At 35.9% G+C, this 22,898-nt stretch overlaps 1 protein-coding gene across 10 annotated transcripts in view; it reads right to left on the reverse strand.

Annotated features, from left to right (window-relative positions):
- LOC132103362 (regulating synaptic membrane exocytosis protein 2-like) overlaps nt 1–22,898 on the reverse strand; it is a 171,751-nt gene that overhangs the window by 108,083 nt on the left and 40,770 nt on the right. Inside the window, exon 1 of one of the 10 annotated variants that reach the window (XM_059508418.1) lies at nt 16,257–16,837. The exons of the other annotated variants lie outside the window; for them this stretch is intronic. Coding sequence (XP_059364401.1) covers nt 16,257–16,378 — 122 coding nt within the window. The 5' untranslated portion in view covers nt 16,379–16,837. Of the gene's footprint in view, nt 1–16,256; nt 16,838–22,898 lie in introns of those variants that run through there. 10 annotated transcript variants of the gene reach the window in all.

Here is a 22,898-nt window from a genome sequence, read left to right on the forward strand (position 1 = left end):
ATATATATATATATATATATATATATATATATAAAACAACCAACACCAAAATTGTAAAAAAATAATAGTAAAATAATATAAATTATTTAATATTTAATAAAAAAAAATATATATGTATATCATGTAATATCATGACTATTAGTCACACTGAAGGCATCAAGGGCTATTTGACCAAGAAGGAGAGTGATGGGGTGCTGCGCCAGATGACCTGGCCTCCACAGTCACAGGACCTGAATCGAGATGGTTTAGGGGTGAGCTGGACCGCAGACAGAAGGCAAAAGGGCCAACAAGTGCTAAGCATCTCTCGGGGAACTCCTTCAAGACTGTTGGAAGACCATTTCAGGTGACTACCTCTTGAAGACATATTTTCAGTTGTTTCACACTTTTTTGTTATGTATATAATTCCATATATAATTCCACATGTGTTAATTCATAGTTTTGATGCCTTCAGTGTGAATCTACAATTTTCATAGTCATGAAAATAAAGAAAAATCTTTGAATGATAAGGTGTTTCCAAACTTTTGGTCTGTACTGTATATATAATAAAATATAACTTATTATATTTCAGTAATTTGCCAAGGCAACATTTCCCATTTTCATTTAATTTAACTTTATGTACTAAAACAATAAAAACTGAAATAGAAATTAAAAAATGTAGACATATTTAAAAAAATAATACTAATAAAAATGACAAAACACCACAATTTAAATGAAAACAGAAAATACAAAAGAAACATTCAAAATATTAATAAAAACTATAAAAAATATCTATGATACTAATGATGCTAAGTTAACAGTGATAAATTTAGATATCATCAGTTTGCTTACATATAGTGTCATACTGTCCTACTAAACAACCAAAAGGATGCTTTCCCTTCACCTGAGAAGTAACTACCGTATTTTTGGACTATAAGTCGCACCTGAGTATAAGTCGCATCAGTCCAAAAATACACCATGATGAGGGAAAAAAACATATATAAGTCGCATTTATTTAGAATCAAGAACCAAGAGAAAATATTACCGTCTACAGCCGCGAGAGGGCGCTATATGTGTTCAGTGTAGACTACAAGAGCAATGTGCAGCATACAGCGCCCTCTCGCGGCTGTAGACGGTAATGTTTTCTCTTGGTTCATTTCTCTCGGTTCATGTCAAATTAATTTTGATAAATAAGTCCCACCTGACTATAAGTCGCAGAACCAGCCAAACTATGAAAAAAAGTGTGACTTATAGTCCGGAAAATACGGTACATACCCTTTGAGCATATCTGAAGTGTTACTTACATACTCATTATTCAATTTGCCTTCCATTCAGTCATTTTATTCATCACTTCTATGAACACTCGCACACACACACACACACAAACCTGGCAGGCCAATTCATTATATCACACAGAGGTTTATGAAATAAACTGCGCTAGATGCTCATTTAATCGTAACACCACCTGCTCCATCCAAAGCACTGATAGCACAGCTGGGCAGAGCGTCTGTGTTTAATAAGCATATGGACAGACACAGGACACATATTACACAGCATTATTCCTATCCGCACACTTATCCTTAGCATGATTAGAACTGCAGCTAACCAACAGTCTGAGTGTGAAACCTATGCAGATAGAGGGAGGGAGGGCTAGAGGAAGTGTCATTGTGAACTGACCCAGTTACATGTGATTTTTACCCATGTTATCTGTTGTTCAGTGTGTAATATTGGGACAAAGCTCTGCAAAGCTCACAGACACAGATTATCCAGCACGCTAACTCTGTTTTCTACATAGTCAACCTGCAACCACACTGCAATCAAAACACTCTTAAATGTAGCATTTTCTGTGTTTAGTCCAGTCAAAGCCTATTTCACAGAAAAAAATACCCTAAAAATTCTATGCATCCCCTTAATAAAGTACTGTGGTGGTACTATGGTACGACCAGCTACCTCTAAACAAAAGAAAACTGAGAAATGAAATACACACCTTCCCTCGTCAGTCACAACCTAGGCCACACAAACTGATACTACAAAAATCCACTGCAAGCAGGTGAAGAAAACAGAAATACAGTCCAGTAACAGCCTCAGTCCTTTCAGTAGCATTAGAATCCCCTCGGTTCTGATATCAGGATGCTGTTTTCACCCAGATCAAATCTTCCCTCACTGACAGTTATTTAAATCCCATGTAACACTGACTAAAATGTGTTGAAGAATTCCTTTCCCTCTAGTCATTCTCTCTGATGTTAGTGACATCACAGTACCGACAGACTTATAAGCAGTCGCAAGGCATGCTGGGGGCCCAGAGCCTAAGGCGGGGCTGAAACAGGTTGTAGTGGATGACCTGTGAGCAGAGGTGGAGATGTTTCTCTGGGACAGGGGCAGCATTACATGCTTCAGCTCGCCGCTGATTGGTGGAGATTCCGGCTGCGGCCTGTTAGAGGATTTTTATTTAATCTGTGTGCCAGAACAAAACAGCACTCTCTAACCAAACAAATCATGAATTTGTGCTTTTTTCCCCTGCTCATCCTTTTTTTTTTTTTTTTTTTTTTAAAGACAAGGGCGATTATCTTTGTAAATCTAATTCTGTCTGCTTTGCAAAATAATAAATTGGAACATGCAATAGATTTAAACATGAACATGTCCAGAAAACGTCAACATCCAAACAGAAACTACACTAAAAGTCTTTCTGTTGATGGACACACTGAACGATATCACAAAGATGCTCTTCACTTTAAGCCTTTCTAAGATAAAGCAATCTACTGTCAATACTGTAATATCATGAGATTATTATATACTGTAATCATGTACTAAATGATTATCATATTCACACACCATGGTAATTGTAAGAATACATGCATCAAAAACAATGTTATTATCATGGATGGAAATAAATAAATAAGGTAGGAATTTTCATAGTAATAGTAACCAAATGTATAGTATGGTATGATTGAAAAAATAGTGATAAGAAATAAAAATCTTAAAAAACGAAATACTTTTGATAAAATAAAATAAATACATTGAATTAAATTAAGAATAAAATTGTCTACTACCATAGTACCACTGAATTTTTTTTATGGTTGGACTTAAAATTAAAGAATAAAGAGAACAATAATAATAATTAAAAAAAATGTAATTATCTAAAAACCATTTTATTATTGTGGTAGGATTTCAATTTAAAAAAAAAATTGGATGGAATTAAATTGATTTTTTTTATTATATACTACCATAACAGGTACTAAACATATGCGAAAGAATACCATGGTATAGCTACAGTAGATATATAATAATAAATATATTATTCACCCTGCAGAGCAGTTGGTAGCACAATGGCACTCATGCCCAAAACACTGTGAAGTGTTTCAGAACAGGCAGACACAGGAAGCAGCACAGCACTGCATCCCGCCTGTGCGCCACAGTGGTGTGAACGTCATTAACGGCCCCCTCCAAACATGATGCAGACAGCCATGTGTTCCTGCCACATTTACCCCATATCTTTTCAAACAGAAGCATTCAGGCCAAGCAGACCTGCTCTCCTGAAGCTCTAGCAGAGTGTAAAATAGGCCAAAACCCTGGAGAATAAAGCAGGAGAAGCAGTGCAGGCTGGGGAACGCCTCTTTCCTTCCACAGCTCACTAACAAGACACCTTCACACACACACTAGGCCTAATAGGCCTAAGTGCATTAAAGATCCTTTGAATTGATTTGACAACCACAGTTCTTTTCTGTGTTGACATATTTCCTAAAGCAGGAAGTTAAAATAACCAATATTTAGTCATTGCCCAGATAAACCACACTCGATAGCTGGTAGAAAATGGACATAAGCAATTATGACACTTTTCCAAATGAAAGTGAATTGATGGAGAAATAAAATAACTGGATTTTAATTTTATTGGGAGTGGTTTGATTTTTAAATTTACATGAATCATCATCAGCATCTCCTTTTACTCCAGTAATTTGACATTTATGAGGGAAACAATTAAATTATGTATCTAAAAACATTCAATGAATGTAATATTTTATAATATTATTAAATAATAAAATAATAATTGTATTTTATAAAAGAAAAGAAAATGCACATAAAACCATGCTATTATAAAGGCAGGATTTTGATCAAATAAAATAAAATGCATGGTTTTATTCTGATAGGATTTCAATTTATGACACTTGAAGAACTGTTGTAGTAACTGGATTTCCATTTAACGAGATTGAAGTGAAACATGAAACATCATTAGCAACTAATTTTACTTCAGTCATTTGATATTTCTGAGGGCAACAATGCATGTCAGGCCTTGATTAAATATTGATTGGCAATTTAACAGACCAGAACGGAATTATGTACTATTCATGATATCAATCAAAAATGTAAGTTGTTTCGAAGGTTGAAAAAGTCACTATATTTTTATAAAAAATTATTGAGACAAACCTTTCTATTATTTTGAATATAATGCACAAATAATCTTTTACACTGAGGTCAGGACTGTGCATTAAGAAAATAATAGTGTCCATTTTGATCCCATATTGACCTCTACTGCACTGTGGTAATTGCTTGATTATTGAAATATACACAAATATTAAAGTGAAAATGTGTGGCATTGCACAACAAACACCCTGAAGCATAAAGTGCTTCAGACAAACAGTGTGTAATTATGCATACTGGTGTCAACTGGAGCAGCCAAGACGGATCAGCCCAAACACATTTTACAGGAAACTGTAGCTGACAAGCTGAGCAATCAACACCAGAGGCCTGCAATTAACATTCTGAGCTGCTCGTTGGGCCCAGGAGGAAATAAACAGGTTTGGAAGTGAAGTGTGACCAATTTGAGCCACATCAGAGCAAGACTGTCCCCAGAAAGACCCATCAAAGAGATCAGATCCGCCTCACACACAAAAAAAAAAAACATGGACAGACAGACAGAAAGCAGCTGTGATGCTGCCCTCAAAAACTACTGGAAAGATCCTACTGATGAGTTCAGAAAATGCATTTGTGGTGTGAATGCGGTTGGTTTCATATTTCTTTTATACTTGGGTCAAAGATACAAAGAGACATCCTATTTTGGTTTTCGCATCAAATTAAATTAATCTAATATAATGTGTGTGTGTGTGTGTGTGTGTGTGCGCATCAATTAAAGCAGCTCATTAATATAGAATGGTGATTAAACTGACTTGGAACTCCCTGTGCATTAAACGGTTTTAATGCATACCTGCCAGCCAATCAGAATCGAGTATTCAGACAGACCATGGAATAATTCAAATTCAAAGTAATTAGTATTTTGGGAACTGCACTGTCATCCTTAAATGGAGTAGTTTAATGTCTATTACTGTATTTAAAAAGGCAACAAAGTATTCAGGTTCCAGCCAATTGTGCTTTCTGGCTTTTATTACATTATTTTGTGGATGAAGCATTTTCTGGGGGAATATGAGTAGAGTTATGAGCATGAGAGAGGGTTCATTTTCATTTCTGAAACCACCTGAGCTTTAGGACAGCGCTTCAGCACTTCTCTCCAGTAATGAACAAGAACACATACACACCTCTCTATGTGTCTGCTTACTATGAAAAAATAAATAAAATTCTAAACATTTTAGCTTATGTTAGTCAAATACATATTTTAATGAACACATAGTAAAATATTCAATTTGGTAATCCTTTAAAATAAGATTCCATTTGTAAACATTAGTCTACTACATGGTTAACATGAACTAGCAATGAAAAATACTTCTAAAGCATTTATTAATCTACATGTAAATCTCAACATTTAGTTACATTATTAAATAGATTATTAAAATCAAAAGTTATTTTTTTTCATATTAGGTAATGCACGTTGAACATGAACATTTTTACTAACATCAACAAATAACTATAAAATATGTTGCTCATTATAAGTTTGTGTTAGTTAATGCATTAACTAATATTAATGAATGAGACCTTATTGTAAAGTGTAAAATATTTTTTAATATAAAAACAGCTCATGTGAACAATGTTGAGTTATAAATTTAAATCAATAGAAAAAAAAATCTAACATACCAACTTTAAAATATCTGTAGATATATTAAAATCACATGACTCGTCGTTTAATCCTTTATTGAAAGTATTTTTAAGAAACAATTTTAACTCATAAAATGCTAGTAAATTTCACAAACAAATACAAAAAAATTGGCAAGTAACAGAATTTTGCAGTTAAAAGAAAGACTTTTTTTTTCATAAAACAATCAAATAATAACTTTTTACAATGCATGTCAAAAAAAGATTATGGTTACGGTACAAGTTTCAAGTAGGTTAGTTTTAATACATCCTATTTTTATACTGCTGAATAAGTTTTCATGCTCTGAGAGTTATGTTTTCATATCTTATATTTCAACGAAAATTATAATTTGATTTCCAATTTCATAAGGTTTAAGTTGATCAGAATGATAATTTTAAATCAAACGTTTAATGACCTTAATCACGGTCTTATTCAATGCGTGGGTGACTGAAGGATCAGTGTCTGTGCCTCCAGCATGTTCTCCTGAAAAGCTGTTTGCGTCAGTGGTTACATTCCATTAGCATGCATTCATGTCGTCTTATTCTTTTACAAATGTGGATGTAGAAATCTAACATTCACAACAGGCCTTGGATTTCTTTAGAAGGCCTGACCTCAGAGTGAAATGCTTTTGTAGAAGAAAGCATGTCAGCTGGAAGACAAATACAACACTCCAATTCAATTTAAAGTTGGTTCGTTTCTGCACCAGTAAGCTTTCTGCCCTGGGGATACTTAGCAAACCAAGACAGCCATTCTACCATCTATTTTTAACTGTCATCAATTATGAAAAAAAGCTCCAACAATAATTACAGGAACATGCAAGACGTGCAACTCTTTGTGTGCAGTGCCATTATAATGCAGCACTTCAGCAAGAAGAGAAAAACAGAGAAATAAAACATCCATACGTCACGGCTCATGTCTGTGGTGCACTTACAGTAATCATTTGACTGTGATGTATGCAGGGTACTGCTGTACGATCTGATGGCATGTTATGAATGGACATTCAGAGTGCTTAATATTGCTAGAATCATTACAGCTGAAAGAGGGACCACCCATCCATCTACAGCAGTGCTGATCTGCTCTAAACTGATAATTACATATCTGTTTACAAAACCGATGCATTCTTGCTTTCTGCTCATATTACTGAATACACACTGACTAACACCTAGAAAAAAGTTCTGAAAAGTAGCATGGTAATAACTTTGCTCAGACAGCAAGTTTCTGAAACGATGACAAATGCAGCACTATACAGAAAATTCCACTGAAATTTCAGGGGGAAATGCAATAAAAAACTGACGGACTTTTGGCTGAAGAGAACACTGAAAATATAATATAAACAAAAACTGCAAAATTCTGAGAATAATCTGTAAAAATAAGGGCCAATTTAAAATAATTTTTATGCAATATAATAATTTTTATTTTACCTAAACATCAACTGATGGTAATATTTGGCAAGATAAATGATCAATATTAAAGTTAATATTTTGTTGATCACTACCAGTGTTGTTATTGTTAACTGAATCTGAAACTATTAAAAAATACTTTCAATAAATGAAATGGAGCCAAAAATAAAATGTAAATATTAGATTCATAAAATGGAAAAAAAAGAAAGAAAACGTATTTGTTTTGGCAACTAACTGTAAAAAGTCAAATAAAATATATTAAATACTACAAAAAATATATAAAACTATTAAAAACATAAAAATGACAAAAACACATTACATGTAAAAACAAACTGTAATTACTTAAACTTAAAAAATACAAACAAAAATATCTAAATAGAAATCTTAAAAAAAACTAATAAAAATTACTAACGTAAACAAAAATATAAAAATAAAAGCTATTTCAAAATATTAATAAATACTATCATTGGTAAATAAATAATGCTAAAACAAAACTGATCAGCACTGTTTTTTTTGACTATTTATTTAACATTGTATAAATTACTGGAGCCTACATGTTATTGTAAAATCATGCCAATTGAAGGAACTTTTTTAATCACTAAATTACAGTATGTCATCATAGTAAAAATGCATAAGGGTGGGCAAATCTATAGGTCTAAAAATCTCTGGATTCTTTTTCTATGCACTGGGATACTGACAACGGGTACCGTGGACATGGGACGTCTCAGCTGGTGGTCTCATTGAAATTCTCTGGGAGCGTATTAATAGAGGCTGGAGGTCCCTGCTACATCACCCCAGGCCAGAAACCATGCGTGGATGCAGCCTGACTCTCCCAATCTGCTCCATCAACACACACACACACACACACTATGAGCTTACGAGATGCTACGTCAGCTCTGCTCTACGATTCACTCACATCACATCACTTCTGTCTGGCACGACTGAGACCACATGGGGCGGAAAAAAAATCCATTAGAGGGAAAGAGAGGGTTAAAGAACAACCATGTTCATCACAGCTACAAAAAGCAGCAATGCTACTAACCTAACCACTTTTTATTAGCTCAGCTTATTACAACCCGAATTCCGGAAAAGTTGGGACGTTTTTTAAATTTTAATAAAATGAAAACTAAAGGAATTTCAAATCACATGAGCCAATATTTTATTCACAATAGAACATAGATACCGTAGCAAATGTTTAAACTGAGAAATTTTACACTTTTATCCACTTAATTAGCTCATTTAAAATTTAATGCCTGCTACAGGTCTCAAAAAAGTTGGCACGGGGGCAACAAATGGCTAAAAAAGCAAGCAGTTTTGAAAAGATTCAGCTGGGAGAACATCTAGTGATTAATTAAGTTAATTGATATCAGGTCTGTAACATGATTAGCTATAAAAGCTTTGTCTTAGAGAAGCAGAGTCTCTCAGAAGTAAAGATGGGCAGAGGCTCTCCAATCTGTGAAAGACTGCGTAAAAAATTGTGGAAAACTTTAAAAACAATGTTCCTTAACGTCAAATTGCAAAGGCTTTGCAAATCTCATCATCTACAGTGCATAACATCATCAAAAGATTCAGAGAAACTGGAGAAATCTCTGTGCGTAAGGGACAAGGCCGGAGACCTTTATTGGATGCCCGTGGTCTTCGGGCTCTCAGACGACACTGCATCACTCATTGGCATGATTGTGTCAATGACATTACTAAATGGGCCCAGGAATACTTTCAGAAACCACTGTCGGTAAACACAATCCGCCGTGCCATCAGCAGATGCCAACTAAAGCTCTATCATGCAAAAAGGAAGCCATATGTGAACATGGTCCAGAAGCGCCGTCGTGTCCTGTGGGCCAAGGCTCATTTAAAATGGACTATTTCAAAGTGGAATAGTGTTTTATGGTCAGACGAGTCCAAATTTGACATTCTTGTTGGAAATCACGGACGCCGTGTCCTCCGGGCTAAAGAGGAGGGAGACCTTCCAGCATGTTATCAGCGTTCAGTTCAAAAGCCAGCATCTCTGATGGTATGGGGGTGCATAAGTGCATACGGTATGGGCAGCTTGCATGTTTTGGAAGGCTCTGTGAATGCTGAAAGGTATATAAAGGTTTTAGAGCAACGTATGCTTCCCTCCAAACAACGTCTATTTCAGGGAAGGCCTTGTTTATTTCAGCAGGACAATGCAAAACCACATACTGCAGCTATAACAACAGCATGGCTTCGTCGTAGAAGAGTCCGGGTGCTAACCTGGCCTGCCTGCAGTCCAGATCTTTCACCTATAGAGAACATTTGGCGCATCATTAAACGAAAAATACGTCAAAGACGACCTCGAACTCTTCAGCAGCTAGAAATCTATATAAGGCAAGAATGGGACCAAATTCCAACAGCAAAACTCCAGCAACTCATAGCCTCAATGCCCAGACGTCTTCAAACTGTTTTGAAAAGAAAAGGAGATGCTACACCATGGTAAACATGCCCCGTCCCAACTATTTTGAGACCTGTAGCAGAAATCAAAATTGAAATGAGCTCATTTTGTGCATAAAATTGTAAACTTTCTCAGTTTAAACATTTGCTATGTTATCTATGTTCTATTCTGAATAAAATATTGGCTCATGTGATTTGAAAGTCTTTTAGTTTTCATTTTATTAAAATTTAAAAAACGTCCCAACTTTTCCGGAATTCGGGTTGTATATGATAGTGTAGCTTTTCCACTAACAAGCTAATTTTCCCAACTACACACTTAACACGAGATAAAAAAAAAACTATTTTAGGTTCCTCAAAGAACACTTAAGTGAACAGTTCCAAAAATAATCATTTTTTATCAGTGCAAAGAACATTTTAATAATCTAAAGAACCTTTTTTCCACCATAAAGAAACTTTCGTGGAATGAATATTAAATGTTCTTTATGGAACCACTGATTCAAAAAATACATTTTATTTTTAAGAGTGTACTGTAGTAGCGGTTTAGTGTGACAAAAGCTACATTTGTGAATTTCACATCATACCACATGATTTAATACGAGTACTTTTGGAAACAGAGCTCTCAGAGGTTGACAGAGCGTCTTATCGCTGACTAACCTTATCTACTGATTTTAAAACGTCCTTGAGCTCCAGCATTGCCATTGCAAATAGCCAAGTGTCTCAGCAACTGCCGAGTATAACCACAGGTAACCTGAGGACATTACATTCACTTCACATAAAACAGCTATAGGACGATTTCTCTTAGTAATTTACAAAAACCCACATGCTTTGAGCAGCCTGGGAGATAAATTCTCTGCTGAAACCTAATGACTGAGTAAACACATACAGTATTACACAGGCTCTCTGTAATGGGGTCTATAACCACAGAGAAGAAAACGAGAAACAGAAGAGAACAGTTATGAATGCTAAACCGCGATCACTTCGTTCAAAGGCTTTTCAAGGCTGGTCTCATTCACCCCCGATATCCTCACCGCAATCACACAGTAACCCATCTGAAAAGGCACGTGCCTGGCAGCCATACGGCACGCAAACTCCCATGTCTGCAAAACACTGAGATAATTAGCCTCATTCTACTGCCGCATGTATAGGATAGTCGACATGAAACAGTGGCGCAGTGTCCTGCAGCGCCATGCTAGCATTCACCTAAAAGAACAGGATCCTGTCAACCAAAATTACAATAGACCAGTGGATAACTGCAACAATCAATGGAATTAATAATGGAATTAGATTCTGAGTAAATATTAACCGTTTCCGCTGCTAGTATTACTAGTTAGGACAAATAGGAATATCACAGATAAGAAGCTCTTTAAAAATCAATATAGAGGGCTGGATAATTAGTGTACTTCATATGAGAATGAATATGGTCATGGGACGTCACACAAGAGGGTCATGGGATCATGAAGCTACAAGGGGTAAAAACAACAAGAAAAAATGTCTATAAGCTACAAAAGACTGATGTTTTGGAATGGCGACATTTTTTTTTTTCTTAAATTAATTTTACTCAGCAAGGATGCACTAAATTGATCAAAAGTGACCGTAAAGACATTAACAATGTTACAAACGTTTTCTATTTAAAATGCATGTTGTTTCAACGCTGATAATATAATAATAAATGTTTCTTGAGCAGTAAATCAGCATGAAAATTCAGCTTTGCATCACAGGAATGAATTCGATTTTAAAATGAAGATTTTTTTTATTGTAATAATATTTGACAATATTATTCTTTTTTACAGATTTGTTATTAAATAAATGAAGACTTTGAAAAAGGCTTCTTTCAGAGACGTTTACAAATTTTACCAACTCCAAACTTTTGACATCTAGACATCAATGAGAAACTGTTGGAGTCTCTTCTCTAATTTCTGTTCCTACATAAAATACCACAATAGTCTCATGTCATTTCTATGTTTAAAAAGATCTCGAAAAAATATTTCAAATTGTGCTCAAATGTGTCAAGAAATCTCAACAAATTCATACAAGACTAAATGATCTGATCTATACTTCTAGAGTGGATTATCAACAGAAATTTAGATTCAGCTTTCATATCCATTGCATGAAATTCAGAGATAATACAGTGACAAATCCACTTTGGGATAGGCACGAGATGCAACTGGTAAAAGGGCGGAACATCTCATGACAGATGGAGGAACACATGCTCTATATATGGCTGTGACCATCAGCAGCAAACAGCTTCAGAACATCCATCCAGCCAGAGCAGAGAGAAAGGAGAGCTGGTCTTTCTCAATGCAGAGCCTGTGGTGTGTGGGATAGGGACATCTGCTCTGTTTCATGCTCAGAAAGCGCAATTGATTCCCTAATAGGATGATGGGAGTTTGTTTGTGGAACACACTAATGGCAGAGAGCTCTTCCTCAAGCTAGAAACTACTCCTCTACACCCTTCAGAAGATCCCTTCACAGGGCGTCCTCCATAAAGTGTTTAACAGCAGAGGAAGTTTATAATGCTCAGAGGTTGCTCTCGCATTGATCAGTGAAATTTGTGACCCTGGCGCACAATTTTTAAGTTGCTGGGGCATATTTGTAGCAATAGCCAAAAATACATTTTATAGGTCAAAATAATAAATTTTTCTTTTAAGCAAGAAATTTCCTACCATGAATATATTAAAACTTAAGTTTTGATTAGTAATATGCATTGCTAAGAACTTAATTTGGACAACTTTAATGGCGATTTCCTCAATATTTTGATTTTTTTTGCACCCTCAGATTCCAGATTTTCAAATAGTTGTATCTCGACCAAATATTGTCAGATCCTAACAAAATATACATCAATGGAAAGCTTATTTATTCAGCTTTCAGATTACACGGGATATAAAAGGTTTTAAAAATGTAAAGTTAAAAGTTAAAAATTTAGTCCAACAGTTTTCACTGGGAAATAGCTAGTAGGTTTCACAAGCAATTACAAAGAAACAGCAAGTAACACATTCTTTGTTTTCTTTTCCTGTACTGGGAAAAAAAAAGGTGTAGCATTTACTTTGTTTACACTGAGAAACTGCTAGTAAATTTCATAAATAATTATGAGGGAACAGCAATTAACCCTCTGAATTATTTATTTTAATTTTTTACAGTGCGTCTTTTAGACAACTCTGTATTTATGCAGTAGATTTGGATATTTAAAAAAACTAAACTAAAATCAAAAAACTAATCTGAGCACAGTTTATGACACTGCTGAAATATTTTTTTGAATCGAGAGGAAATAAATGAGAGTTTGGAGAGGAGAAACATGATCAGGAGAACTGACCTTATATTCTCCCTTAAATCTTCATTGTGGCCTCTAGGAGAAAGATATTAAAGAGAATTAATTTCTTTCTGATAAGAAAACGAGACCCATTTACATACAACAATTATATCATCAATTGGAAATTCATCCTTCTAGAAATGTAGTCCCAACCCAAAATAACAATTTTAAACATACTGTATGTACAGTACAACTCAAATATCACCATTTAAAAACATATCAGCTTCAGATTTCAAATATCTTTTTCCTTCTAAAGGGCAAGTTTTAATATGATAATTCACCCAAATAAGTGTGATAAATGTAGTCATTTACTCACCCTCTTGTCAGTCAAAATCTGTTTGACTTGTTTTACCAATGTGTTGACAAAAACATTTCTCAAAGTATCTTATTAACGTTCCACAGAAAAAGAAAGTCAAACCGTTTGGGTGAGTAAATGGTGACAATTTAAATTTTAGGGAGAATTCTCTCTTTATAATACCACAAAACATTACTTTAAACCTCAAACTGCTAACCATGCTCTGCGCTGGCACTGGAAACTTCTCCGTTTCATTCATTCACCTCATCTGCATCATTTGCCAAGTAATCTCAGACAGCGTTTACAGAAGCCTCATGAATAAACCTGCTGTTGTCTTTCTGTCTCTTTGTGCGGGGGACATCCCCCTCTCTCTCTCTCTCTCTCCGTCTCCTCCGCAGGTCTTCCTGTCTCACACATCACCCACAGCATTGATCAAACAAAGTTGCCATGGAGACGCAGCCTCGTGAAGCACCGTCTAGTGGGAAGGGATATTCCATTTAAGAGAAACTTCAAATATGATTTATCTCTTCTGTTCTTCCCTGTATCTCTCTTGCTTGCTCTTGCTCTGCAGCCAACAAAATTTATCAAGGCAAATGATGCACATGGTCATACAGCATAGGCTGCATCTTCAATTTAATGAAAGAATTGTGAAAAATATTGATTCAATGAGATTTATCCTTGCATTTTTCTATTGTCTATTCAAAAATCAAAACAGACAAGCACAGATATTTTAGCTACAAACTGCTGTTTATATGGAACCTAAAAAGACTGGTTTATAATTATCCAAATACATTATAAAGAATAAGACTAAACAGTATTATGCATGTATTACAGGGTTATGTATTGGGTCATATACCTAAAGGAATTAGGAATTTTTTTTCCACATTGTGTCATGATTTCCATAAATAAGAACTTTTTTCACAAATTTTGCTTAATTGCTTAATTATTAAAATAAAATGATTTCATTTCATTTGAGGTTAAATTACAAAATTCATTTTGTGCAATTCAACATAATAATAATAAAAATAGTAATGTGAACGACAGAGAGAGAGAGAGAGAGAGAGAGAGAGAGAGAGAGAGAGAGAATTATAGTATACATTTATAAATATCTAAATATAAGAATAAGTCTACAACAAATACAAGTGTCTCTCTCTCTCTCTGTAACCCAAAACAAACACACTCCAAACATTACAGGCCAACACAACAACAACAAAAACACACTCACTACACAAAAATGGGAACAATCACAGACATTTGGAAGAAGAGTTTCCTGGCCTAATACAAGACATCTCTAAGGCCCTTGTGGAGTCAGCCTGAAGCGGAAAGAACACGGTGTGACTGAATCCGCTCTGGTTTTGGCAGACCGCTCTGTCCGTTAGTAATAAGTCCACACAGGGAAGTAACGATTCCCTAAGGAACGACTTTGGATAGAGCATAACTAACCACACCTGATGTAATTTTGGTGAAATTATCCTTGATGTCTACCATGAAAATACAAAAACTCCACTTTAAACACTTTTCTAAAGAATGCATCAGCATCTAAATGCCTCAGTGTGACGTTTCTCTGAAATGAAATTGTTGTAATTCAGCAGAAGTAGGCGGCCACACCTTGCCTCCTCCAATCAAGCGCAGCACAGGCTTTAAAACCATGTGAGAATGAGCAAAAGCACAGGAACAAAGGGATGCTTGCACCGAACCCTTGGTGTGAGCGAAGTCTAGCATGTTGATTTGCTGAGTGTGTATTTGTGCTGGCAGTGGAAGAGACTCGTGCTGTAGATCCCTGGAGTAAAACGATGAGTTGCTCCCAGGGCCTCGCTCTTTAAAACACACCATTCAGCCTCGTGCCCTGAGGTCCTCCAGATGTTTACGGTGAGGTGAAGGACCACTTATACACCTTTTGATGCTATAGCTAGATCTTAGCGGGGGATTTGCGAAAGTCTCTCAAAACCTGCCCACTTCTTTTAAGATGCGAGGGCCAAACAATGATGCATATGACTAGATAAAATGCTAAAATGAATAGTTATCTGATATGGGGTATTTCAGTGACAGATTCTGATGCCAATATCTAGAGAACTGGATATAAACAAGATATAACTGTATTAAATATATTTTTTTAATAAATTGCTACAAGTAGGCTATTGCAGCAACCTTTGCAATTCATAAACATTAAAAAAATACAATTTAACAAGAGAAAATAAGATGTACGCAAAAGATAAATTACCATTTAAAATAATAATAATAATAAAAAAATCTTCATATGAACGCTAAGTTACCAAAGGTTTTATGTATAACTGGCCTGTCTAAAAAGACAGAGCACAAATAATTAAGCAACCATTTATATGATTATGTCATTGTCACTGAAACTATGTTAATGGAGACATTTAAATTTAGTTTCCCAGAAGAAAAAAATACACAGTCCTTAAGGGGGGCGCTTTCCCCCACTCTGCCCTACAAATCTAGGCAAGCAACAGCCAAATTTCCCCACAATTAAAAACAACTGTAACAAACAACTACTTAAAATATAAAAATATTTTTCATTATTATGCAACGCCATTCGAAATGCAACCAACTGAAGAAATGTGTGTAATATTCGCATACTTAAATGCGACTGGACAACTTCCTTGCAATTATTCGCATACTGAACTCTGATTGGTCCTTTCTTACACAGCCGCCACTAAACACGATGCGTGCTGAGTGTCATAGCAACGGCTGCGGCATTCCATTTACACAGAAGCAAAGCCACCTCGGAGCCGCTTCGCATACACATTTCTATCTATTCGTGCTTCGCAAGCACTGCCGTTTCCTTCAGGATATGCAAATACAGTCACTTGGGATGTTTTATAAACCTACCCGATGGTACTGAGCGCCTGTTCCAGGAGCTCCGTCTGCAGAATGTTCTGCGGCGGGGTGAAAGCCCCATTAAAATGAGATAAAACCGAGCTACAGAACTGACGCAATGTCTCAAACTGCATTTTCCCTCTTCCTCTCCGTTATCCTGCGTATATTCCCTCTTTCCCTCAGACGAAACTCCTCCAGCGCTCCTCGCTCCGGACGCGCCGCATCTCCAGCGCAACATAAACACGATTCAACTTCCCGATGTGTTCTGATCCCGGTGAAGAGTGCGTTTGGATGAGGAGAGCGGACCGACACCGGCTCCCCCTGTCATTGTGATCCGAGCTTAAGAGAGAAAACGAACGCGCTGCGTTTCCTAAACGCACCGGAGATCCCTCGCACCTATATTTATCCACAGTAATCGCGATAAACATCCATGCAAACGCAGGCAAGCGCGTCGTGTCCTCGCGCAGACGATGCTATCAGGATTCTCTCTCCCTTCTAGCAGCCATCCGCTTTCAAGAGCACCAGAGCAGCATTACACATCCTCCACCAGCACTATAGCGCATGTGGCTTGCTTGGGGAGGAGGGGAGCGTTCTTTCTCCCACATCATTAAGGGTTTTCTCTGGAGAGTGATGCTCTGCACTAAAAAACAACTAATGTGTGTGCATACTTGATGACCTGAAGGAATAAGAGAGCTAAAAGCTATCGTGTGGAATGCACAAGGAATAAGAGCGCTTTTTAACGTGCATTCCGACCTAAAAAATAAATTAAATAAAAATTAATATTTTATGCATTTAAAGGCGAAGCAGGCTCTTAGAAATTACATTCCTATTATGAGAGACATATTATAATATGATTTCTCTTTGGAATGTTACAAGCTACTCTTGCATAGATAAGATCCATAAGGTTGCAAAGATTAAAGTCTCAAACCCAAAGAGGTATTATTGATAAAAGTTTAGACTTGTCCATGCCCAGCTAATATGCCTCGTTTAAAGACGCCCCCACATGTCTACTTCACTGTGTGGGAAGATTTGCATAAATGTTTAGCAAAATAAAAATGAACTGTGATTCTCGCTGTAGTATTGTTGCTGTTGCCGCCGCTGCCGCCATGTCGTTGAGAAGCTGTATTCCATTGTTGATGCAAAACTACTTTGTCTGGCCTTCCAAAAGAGGACACATCTAGAAATCAGCGGTCAAGTTGTATTTACAACAGTACCGGAACAGTTCAACCCAAATATTCAGATGTGTGCATACTGTTTCCTGAACCTGGGAGAGTAGCCTACAATGCCCTCTGTGCACAAAGGCTGTTTCTATAAAGTGGGGCTATTCCAACTTTGCAAGGACAGTCTGGCGCTTCTCACTCACAGCCTGTAAGTACGTTTTCATATTTAAAGAATTTAGCACTGATGATTCAAACATGAGTTTTTGTAGCAGTGTAGAGCAGTGTAGAGTAGCACTTGTTGTTTGTCATTTATCTGATCACAAATGCAGACATGGTTTTATGTTTACGGAGCACAATACGCAACGCAATGCATTATAAATCAATATAATAAGTAATTATGTCCCCACTGGATGCAACAAATGCCTCTTTATAATGGGTTTTATTGTTTTTGTCTCATTGCACCAGGACACGGCATCACAGTATGTTAAGGGGCGTAACATTTCGGTAACACACTTGAGTTATTTAGCAAATCACAGTGCACTGGATAGCTGGCCAATCAGAGCACACCTCGCTTTTCAGAACAATGAGCTTTGTAAAAATCAACGCTTTTCAGAAAGGTGGGGCATAGAGGAGCAACAATAATGTACAGTATGTGGAAAATAATATTTTTTTGAACCTTAAACTGCATAAACAGATTTCATTACACCAAATAAACAAAATAATGTACTTTTTAGCAACGTCATATGACTGCTTTAAAGCCATTAGCAGGATGATGCAACCTAAAATCAAGACTGCATTGTTCCAGAGGTGGGTAGTAACGAGTTACATTTACTTCGTTACATTTACTTGAGTAATTTTTTGGGGTAACTAATACTTTTCGGAGTATATTTAAAGATGGGTACTTTATACTCTTACTTGAGTAAATTTTTGGGGGAAAATCTGTACTTTTACTTCGTTACTGTGGGCGACGCTCCTCTCGTTACTTTATCTTAATGCAATAAATGTTATAAATGCTTCAGTTTATTCCAAACGCGCCGTCTACTTTTCTCTGGGCAATAAGCGATGCCCATTCGCGAATGATTCATTCTTTTGAGTCAATTCTGTTCAAAGGCTTGATCAAACCAATTGGCAAACGAGTGAATTGGTTCATGAATCAGTTTGAATGAGTCGTTCAGTTCCCTGCCGCACGCGCTGAGCGTCTGAAGTGGTTCACTCGGAGTTGTAACGTTTAAGAACAGAAAGAGCGTTGAAAACGTGGCTGGAACTGCACTGAATTGAAATCTGCAAAGGCTATTATTTGCTAGCGATGGAGATCCTTATTAGATGAACACCGCGTGTACTGTGTAACAGGTAATAACTTGGGCTACATTCGATTACAGTACACGATACCACTGTGATATTAGTTTGTTGTACATGTGTGGCTTATAACAGAGGGGAGTCAAGTTGAATGCAGCTTCCAAAAGACAAAAAATAGCCGATTAAGATTTTATTAAATTTTAATACAATCACACCAGTGCGAGTAAGTTCAGCAAGTCATATCATCAGCTGCTAAATTCAGATCTGTGATCGCTTGCAGGCGCTGAGCCAGAGATAGATGCGTTTATACAGCGCTGTGCGTTATAACTAATCACACATGATTCTTTTGAGCTTATTAAAGCATTGGCCAATCAGAGGCGTTCAAATGAGTCATCGCTAAAATGCCGGTGCTTCCTTCACTCGCTCACTGACTGAATACCTCTTTCTGGCGAATTCTCTCGTCAGAAACAACAAAGTGCAGATGTGTGTACGAATCTTTAATTAAGATATTGATTTCACAGTGTTAACAGTTTCAGTGATTTTAATGGGAGTTTCTGAGAGTGATTGAAATCTAGACTGTCAGTGAAAATGATCTTTAATAATGTAAATGTTATTTGCTCTCTTTCTGAACAATGAAAGATTAGTAGCAATATTTATATCACATTACCTTTCAATGTTAAATTCACATTTAATATAAAGTCAGTCGTATTAAAAATATGTTATGGCATGACACCTATATCGGTTACTTAAGTAAACAGACAGGGTTTTATAATAAATTACATAAATTGGAGTAAAGGCTGATGAAATGTATACATTTATACACGCACACATACATTACATACATTTTATCTATATATCTAAATAAAAATAGGCTCAGTATATATGACCCAAAATAACTAGTAACTAACTACTTGAGTAAAATTTTTATCCGATACTCTTTTACTCTTAACTATTCAAGACTAGTACTTTTACTTTTACTTGAGTAAATATTTCTAGAAGTACTTTTACTTTTACTTGAGTACAGTTTTTGGGTACTCTACCCACCTCTGCATAGTTCTATTAATTTGTGTTTACATGCATTTGGAAGTATATGATTGACTTTGGGTATAATGTAATATAATATACAACAATTATAATATACAACATTTTATTTTAAAAGACAATTCATGTATTTTTTGTAAAATATACTAAAATGTTTTTAGCAAAAAAAAAAAAAATTTAAAATGAAGGATAAACTTGCTGAAAAAAATGAAGTAGATAGAGATAAATATAAAGAGACCGAATTATTTAGGTAAACAGACAAACAGACAAACGAATGATAGACAGAACAATAGATAAATAGAGATATAGAATGATAGAACAATGTACAGACAGACAGAGAGATAGAGAGATAGAGAGAAAGATAGATAGATAGATAGATAGATAGATAGATAGATAGATAGATAGATAGATAGATAGATAGATAGATAGATAGATAGATAGATAGAACAACTAACAGAATGATAGAATGATTTAACAACAGATAGAACAATAAAATTATCGACTGTTAGAACGATAATACATTAGATAGATGATAGATCAATCAATAGACAGACAGAATGATCGATCGACAGAACGATAGATAGACTGATAGAACGATGGAACGATAGATAGATAGATAGATAGATAGATAGATAGATAGATAGATAGATAGATAGATAGATAGATAGATAGATAGATAGATAGATAGATAGATAGATAGATAGATAGATAGACTGAAAACTATCATAAAAGTATTTATAAAAATCTCACAAAAAGAGATATAGATGGCCATGCCAAACCACAAATGAACCAGTTGTTTAAAGACCAGCGTTTAAATCATTAAACTGTTAAATGTTCTATAGAGAGCAGGCAGGTGTGAGATCAGAATGCTGATATTGAATTCCTGCAGGTGCATCTTTCATTCTCTTAACTCTTTCAAGACAAAACCTCTATATCATAACATCAGCTCCCATAGCGCTAAGCCAAGAGCATGAAACTTGATTACATCATACTTGGTGAAACTTGTGCTGACCTCTTGAACAAATGACACAATATGCATGTCCGTCTATATACTGCAGTACCCACTGTGACAAAAAAAGATCAGCTCCCAACCATACAAATGACTCATGCATTTTGTATAATTTCAGCTCTAAAACCACCGCTGTTGTCTCTGGTTTAACTTAGGTGTCACATTGCATCTAGCTACAATAAACACTAATAGAATTTATAGATGGAGAGGGAGGAGATACAAATACACAAAGCGCGCAAAACCCAGGGAAACATAACGGCTGTAATTAAATCTGAATCCCAGTGTAATTATTATTGTTTCATCTAGCAGTTTCACCCACACTTGCGCCGCGTCTGAGCGCTCTCTCCAATGACACCTCCGAGACCAAGACAAATTAGGCTCTTCCCACATTATTTCAGGATATAAATAGGCTGTCAGCACTTTTACAGGAGAGAAGAATCAAAGTTAATTTAAACATTCTTTAAGATTAATGGAAGTGCTTTTCAGTGATTTCCTGAGCTCTTTTACTGGGTATCAAACTATTTAACATTTTCTCTCAGCGAACAGTCAGGCATCACGCGTGTCAATTCATTAAAGTAGCACAAAACTATAGACAATATTTGAGCTATTTTCCTTTTCCTAGCAACATTTAAAGGAACAGTCCACCCAAAAATTAAAATCTGCAAAAAATTTACCCTCGGGCCAAACGAGATGCAGATGAGTTAGTTTCATCATCAGAAAATATCGGAAGAAATGTAGCATTGCATCACTTGCTTACAAATGGATCCTCTGCAGTAAATGGGTGCCATCAGAATGAGAGTTCAAACAGCTTATAAAAACATCCCAATAACCCACAAGTAATTCACACGACTCCAGTCCATTAGTTAATGTCTTGTGAAGTGAAAAGCTGTGTGTAGATGTTAGCAAATATTTTATGGAGGTGGACCCATTTGGCATAAACTTTGAAAGCAGCTGCTCACTTTAAAAAATACAGTACTTGTGTAAAGTCAGGAACCAATATAGAGCTATAACACTCTCTGTTATACAACACTGAACAAATCTGACACTGCCTCGCAACCATATGGCAGGCACATTTTTAAAATCTGACCTTTTTGGGGTTACACGTTAAGCCAGACAGAAAGTGCAAATGAGCATTTACAGTTTTCGTGACAGAACACAGCATATGAACCGATCTGATCGAGAGGAACAGCACTGCTGTTACAGTAGCTTTTTATATATTTCACAGCAGAGAGGAGCTCATTTTGTTCTACTATAGGAAATGTCAGACTACATCCGTAAAAGCAGCTTAAAGCTCACCTGCTGTCCTGAGCCATTCACGGACATCTGCCAGGTAAGGAAGCCAGGGACGGGTGAAGGGTTTGATACCCAGTTAAAAAACTAACTGATAAATTGTACACTACTGTTCAACAAGAATATGGAATTTAGCAACAACAACAACAAAAAAATCATTTAGCATGGAAGAATGTAATTGATCTAAGGTGACAGTAAAGACATAAGGTAACAAAATAATTCAATGTTATTCTTTTGAACTTTCTATTAATCAAAGAACACTCAAAAACTTTTCACGGTTTCCACAAAAGTATTAAAAGCAGCACAGCTCATTTCAACAATGATAATAACAAAGAAATGTTGCCTGTGCAGCAAATTATTAAAATTATTTCTGAAGGATCATGTGACACTGAAAAATGGTGTAATGATGCCGACAATTCAGGTTTGCCATCAGAAGAATAAATTAATTTTAATATATTTAAACACCGAAAACATTTTCAATTTTAATATTATTTCACAATATTACTGTTTTTACTGCATTTTATCAAATAAATGAACATAGACCTTTTCAGATTTTTTTGTCCCCAAACATGCGGTCTTAAAAACAAGCATATCAAAAAATATCCATCATGTAGACAGACCGACAATTAAGTGATGACAGAACTCATCTAAAATATGCCATTTTCATTTCAAGTGTTTGTCATTCAAATGTACTCATGTTACGTACACTAACGGCAGGTGAGATCAGCCCCATCCCTGTGGCACAGGGCCCAGCATTCCTCTCCTCCACAGGTATTCAGGAACCGAAAATCAAACCAACACTCAGTGGTCGCCACGGATTCAAAGGAGCAGGCATCTGTTTCTACAGAGACATCTCTC

The sequence above is a fragment of the Carassius carassius genome, chromosome 24 (genome assembly GCF_963082965.1).
Source record: "Carassius carassius chromosome 24, fCarCar2.1, whole genome shotgun sequence".
NCBI classification, from domain to species: Eukaryota; Metazoa; Chordata; class Actinopteri; order Cypriniformes; family Cyprinidae; genus Carassius; species Carassius carassius.